The following is a 6045-nucleotide window of genomic DNA, read 5'->3' on the forward strand; positions in this document are numbered from 1 at the left end:
CAACCGCTGCCTGTGTGTGAGGGTTGAAAATTGCGTATACGCCGCGTGTGCTGCATTATATATGGGGTCCTGTGAGCTTATCGTTATTGAGCTGTTGTGTGTGTGTTTGGATGTTTGCTAAAATAACAAAAGGCAGCTTAAAGTGCTAACCATAAAATGTATTGCACATAGATACCCATCAAGTATACATTTTCCCCCAGCTGCAAATAAACACGTCTCTATTATGGCAAATACGCTTAAATACCTAAAAGCAAGGATAAATTTCTAATAGTTATATTTCTAATAATTATATAATTATAGAAACTCTAGCTATTTTGCGGCTTTATATATTTACTTTAGGTATAGGCAAAAATAGATAGCTTTCCTTGATAAAATTCAAAGTTAGTTTCTAAGATGGTACTTTCCAAGAAAGACTCGAATTCCAGTCTAATGTTTGTATAGAGCATTATCTGAACCAAGGTCTCTTGATGTCGATGGTATTTAAAGCAGTTATTAGTTATTCGTAATTGTAATTGTAATATAATATTACAACTTATATTACTAATAGTTAAAAGACTGCAGAATACTTATATTCCTTTGAACTTATCCACATGTATAACAAAATACCTTTTTTAAAAGTATTTTCAATGGGTACAGGGTATTTAAATATACTAGGTAAGCCTTATTTTATTTTATTTTTTAAAACTCTCGGCAGTAATGCTTTTGAGCATGTTTCCCAGTCGAATCTTTATCAATGAGTTGCGCAATTGCCACTGCGCAGAGTTCGCCCATTGTGCCAGCTTCTGCTTTGGGAGTTTGCTAACAGCTGCTTCATGCAAGCCAGTCCAATTGACATGCACCAATTGCTGTGTCTGTAGTCATCTGCTCACTGCCTCCCCCTCAGCAACAGGTTGTTGCGATGTGTGAGGCTGCGCAGGTTTGGCGAGAGATGAGTTGAGCGATTCGGCTTGAACAGCTGAGCCGCTGAGCCGCAACTGGGTCAAAGTAGGACCCACTCTTCAAGCCGACGTGCCCAACAAAGGCTGATGTCAAGGACAAGGACAGCAGTTAGCAGTTTTGCCGGCTGCCGCTGGCAAAGCTAAATTCAATTTGTTTTAATTGCCTAACTACAATTTATGCCTTTTAAGTGCCCCGTTTCTAAAAGCTATATATATCCATATAAATATGTATATATTTTTATGTGCATGTGTATATAGGAACAGTCGCAATATGCGTTGTAGATGAATGCTCTGAATACGTTTGGTGTATCTGTGTCATAGTTTTTATAAATAGCACACATTCAAAATTGTTGTAGACACAAATACAATTGGATGCCTAGTAATACGCCTTCTATGTAGATGAGAGTCAACGGTTTTGAGAATGTGCGAGTGAGAGAGCTACACAGGAATAGCTTCAGATTCGAAAAATAAAAACAAAAATTTTAAACAAATTACGTATTTTCAAAGCTATTCAGGTGTTTTTTAGGCATAAAATCAGCCGGCAGCCAAAACATTTTGAATGATAACATGCGAATCGTTCTCATGAAAAATTTCTATAAAATGCGTTGCCAAATATACGATCAGGGTCGCCAGATACTAAATTCTATATAAACATATGTGCATGGGTAAAGATACAAAATATATATACATATAGTTTTATATGTTGTATATAAAATCGATGCGTAGTGGTTGCCCCCCATTGGCATAAAAACAATAAACCCCCACAGAAAATATTATCTGCAAATTCATGTGTAACATCAAATGATATTCAACACTATGCGGCTGAGCATGCCACAACTGATTATTATTTTGCAGGCACATATAGGAAAAATCACAACAAAAAAAAAACACTAGATATATATCTTAAAAATAGATTCAACTAGAGAGTCCAAGAAACAGAGAAAGAGAGAGGGAGAGAGCGAGAAAAAGAGGGAGAGCGAGATCAAGAGAGTACGCGAGGGCATTTGAAAATGTTGCCCAGATGAAAGTAAATTCTTTGCCAGCATGTTTCTATATATCTAAAGATCTATATAGATGTGTGTTCTGCCACAGCCTTGCGTAGGAAAAACGTCTGAGCATTTCATCTATGTTCATTTATACGTCTGTGTGTGTGTGAGTGTGTGTGTGTGTGTGCATTGCTGCTATCTTTATCTGTGTGCGAGTTGGTCAGACTCGTCGCTGGGTATCACCTCAGAATTACCTTGCCGTACTGCCACTGACGAATAGCGTTCAGTCGAGACCGAGCTCATCCGCGATACAGTTGCTTTTCGCATTCAATAGACAAAATGGTGAGTGCTGCCGCCGCACATTGGGTTGGCAAAGACTTTGAATTTTCCAAGCCCACTAAATATATAAAATATATAAAATGTGAACAGCTATTAAATTAAAAAGAAAAATCAAAAATAATACTCTTTTTTCTACCATTCAAACAACAGGCTGATGTTCCAAAGCGTGAAGTTGAAAGTAAGTTGAAAATCAACGCACAAAGAAAAAAAAAGGATTATAACCTCAAATTAAATCAAACAAAATACACACATACCACCGGAAACATAGTTGAATAATGTTGCCGCCGAGGACTACAAAAGCTGTAATCAAAATAACCCAACACCATTAAAACACTTCTATATCAAAAATGATCAAGTACAGCATTGTGATTGTATTTTAACAAAGTGATTACATAATGTGCGCGCGTGTTATACTTATATATATATATATATAAAGAGAAAAGAATATCTACATATAAATAGAGCCCCATGATATGCGTGGGTATACAGCATATATACGAAAAGAATATGCCTCATATAAAGGAAAAGATATTTCGTAATCTTTGCAAATATGTGTAGATATTTAAAAATTATAACAAGTTATTTCAATGAAATTCTTTTCATTATCTAGTGGAAGGATTGTGAAAATGAAACGAAAAAAACTAAAATCTATCTAACTAAAATACGAACACAATGAAAAATTGTTGTGTATATGTAGATGTGTTTATTGAGAGGAGAGCACGATCTAATTTTGGCCAAGTTATTTCTACGGATTTATTTTCGTTGAAACGCACTGCCAAAGAGCGTGTGTGCGTGTGTGTGTGTGTGTGTGTGTGTGTGCGTCCCTGCCTGTGTATGCGTGTGATAGTTGTACAAACGAAGGCGTTCGGGTGTCGGATTACGTATACGTATATGTATGCTCTTCGTGTTGGCAACGCTCCCACGCGTATACACACACACACATACACACACAGACTCGCGCACACGTAACCAATGCGCCGCCATGTCAAGATTTTGGTGATGACCAAAAATGTGCGTACCCTAAATTTCAGGGTTATTGAATTGACCTCAATCAACAGTATTCAACTATTTATTTTCAATAAACATTAAATCGATCAATAAATGAAATGGAAAAGTTATCGAGTTGCCTGTTAATTGCAAGCGATTTAATTTTGGAAATGTTTTTGCACAGATGTCGAATTCGTTTTCGAAGTTATGGGCTCACCCGGTGAGGGCATTGATGCCTTCGATCTAGGCGATGCTCTGCGCGCTCTGAACTTGAACCCCACCCTGGCTCTGATCGAGAAAATGGGTGGCACCAAGAAGCGCAACGAGAAGAAGATCAAATTGGACGAATTCCTGCCCATCTACTCGCAAGTGAAGAAGGAGAAGGAGCAGGGCTGCTATGAGGATTTCATTGAGTGCTTGAAGCTGTACGACAAGGAGGAGAACGGCACCATGCTGCTCGCTGAATTGCAGCACGCTCTGCTGGCACTTGGTGAGTGGCTTAACAAAAGAAAATCACACACTCAATACGTCTATCGTATATGTATAATAATTAATTATGTGTTTACCAACAGGTGAGTCCCTGGATGATGAACAAGTGGAGAATCTGTTCGCCGACTGCATGGATCCCGAGGATGATGAGGGCTTCATCCCCTATTCTCGTAAGTATCGCTCAGCTAATTCATTAGCAATGCGGAGTGATGTGATGTGTTTTGTCAATTTGTATATGTGCTACATAATGTTATTTGTACTTATTTTTTTACATGCACCTCTTGTCTACGCACACACTTGTTACCCAATCACTCAATCAATCAATTAAACTGCACCTTGCACACTCCTCCACACACACGCAACTGTGTTCAATCCGTCAATTCGTCAATCTGTCAATCAATGTTCTGTGTAACCCACGCACCCTGCACCACGCATCGCGCACCACGCACATGGCGTATCTATCTCGCCCTCGCTCTCTGTCTCTCTCTGTGTCGTGATTGATCCCATCCAATAGAGTTCATCCAGCGCTTGATGAGCGATCCCGTGGTCTTCGACTAAACAGTAAGTGTTGTCGTCTTGTCTACCTGTCTATGTAGTCGCTGTCTCTGATATCTTTTATTTATATGTAAATTATATATGTGTTAATAATAATCTTTTGCTTTCCGCCCACCTTATAGCATTCCTTGCAAGAATGTGTGACAGACCAGATGCGCTATAAATAAATAAATAACAACAACAACAACAACAACAACAAGAACACCAAACAACAAATTTATAGCAAACAGCCATTCTCCATAGATGTTATATTCATCGCTAACTCTCTCTATCTCTCTCTCGTATATTATTTTAATTAAATTTTACTTCTGCTACTACAACTGCAAAATTGAACTTCAAGATAATATTATTTTTTAAAAAATAAAAAAAAATTTAAATTATAAAAATAACGAAAACAAAAGAAAAAAAAAAACTGAAAAAAATAAGTTTCGTGCCAATTATTTTTGTTTTGTTCATGAATTTTTCATTTTTAAGTTTTAAGTGCAATCCCAAAATTTATTTTATTTATTTTGAAAGACGCAAATAAACCAAGTAGCAAAAGATTTGCTCGTGTTGCAACTTCAATCGGATCCTGAATAAAATATGGCATTAGGATGTGTATAAAGAATCCAGCAGACCGTTTATCTATTTATCTAACGGTCCACATGCGTAGACAAATTTGTTGCAACCGGGCGTAGTATACTAAATTTAGTAAGTCATTTGAGAAAACTTACCAAAACAAATCTGCTAATTACATATGAAATAATTTCGCCTGGATTTCATAATTTTGTTTGTGCTCTAGTTTAGTTTTACTTACTTATCCATGAACGTTTTCCGTTCATGCTAATCTTGCGTTTAGAATCTTGAAGCTGTAGAATAAACATATGTTTATTTGACCCTTTGAGCCGATCGGATGTGAAGAGAAAATCTTAAATGAATACCTCCCTTTTTCGCTAATTAATCACTGTTGTAGGTGGAATTTCCCAAATTGCTGAAACACGTATTCATGAAGTTCTTATTTAGAGCTTTGAAAATCTGTTTGAAGCAAATCGGACAAAACTTAGATCTTAGCCCAAAATATCTTTGAATCGCATTTTTCGCCGAGAAGACTTGGCTTCTGCGAAAGGTATGAAGCAAGTCTAAAATGATTATTCCCATAGATCTTTGAAAATAAATTTTTACGTCTGTGTCGATTTCAGAGGCAAATGTATTTAAATCAGCACAATTTTACGAAGTCGGTAATAATCGATATCAATATACCATGCCATTATTTGCTAAGCCTCTTCACTTATAGCTGGAGGCAACATATTTAATGTAGGCTCTCACGTAGTGTACAATGACTGAGAATGATTCACTTTTTGAATAGCTGCCACTGTCGCCACACAAATTTGCAAAAGCCCATATTTTTGGCTGCTTTATACCTTTCGTTTCCTTTTGGTTCCTCAACTTCGGGAGTAGTGGTCCAAGTGGCATTTGCAATTGACTCGACCAGCTAAGCGCGCCACATCTGTAGCTGGTTTTAAATAAAGTTCAGCTAGTCTACATGTATATATATCCTCAGGCATCCAGCCATGCTTGAGATTGTCATCGTACTTGCAACTGCCTTAAATTCAAAATTGCAGCGTATCGTATTTCATATTACAAATCGATTCTACATTCCTTGAGCTCTGATAGCATCCAATAATTACCTCAATATGGCAATTATGTGCAGTGAAAATATGCTGGAATCTTGGAAATAAATTAAATAATATTATAATATATTATTATATCAT

General features: G+C 37.0%; 1 protein-coding gene across 2 annotated transcripts; it reads left to right on the top strand.

The window, feature by feature from the left end:
- The first annotated feature begins 2126 nt into the window (after nt 1-2126).
- Mlc1 (Myosin light chain alkali) lies at nt 2127-4627 on the top strand. Of its 2 annotated transcripts, XM_002055953.4 has the most exons (6): nt 2127-2266; nt 2414-2441; nt 3435-3740; nt 3823-3909; nt 4254-4300; nt 4417-4627. In XM_002055953.4, exons 1-5 carry the CDS (start codon nt 2264-2266, stop codon nt 4295-4297), a joined length of 468 nt encoding a protein of 155 aa, XP_002055989.2. In that variant the 5' UTR covers nt 2127-2263; the 3' UTR covers nt 4298-4300; nt 4417-4627. The 2 variants fall into 2 exon arrangements, with proteins under 2 accessions (XP_002055989.2, XP_015026000.1); XM_015170514.3 differs by lacking the exon at nt 4254-4300.
- Nucleotides 4628-6045: the final 1418 nt, after the last annotated feature.

The sequence above is a fragment of the Drosophila virilis genome, chromosome 2, assembly GCF_030788295.1.
Source record: "Drosophila virilis strain 15010-1051.87 chromosome 2, Dvir_AGI_RSII-ME, whole genome shotgun sequence".
In the NCBI taxonomy this organism is placed as follows: domain Eukaryota; kingdom Metazoa; phylum Arthropoda; class Insecta; order Diptera; family Drosophilidae; genus Drosophila; species Drosophila virilis.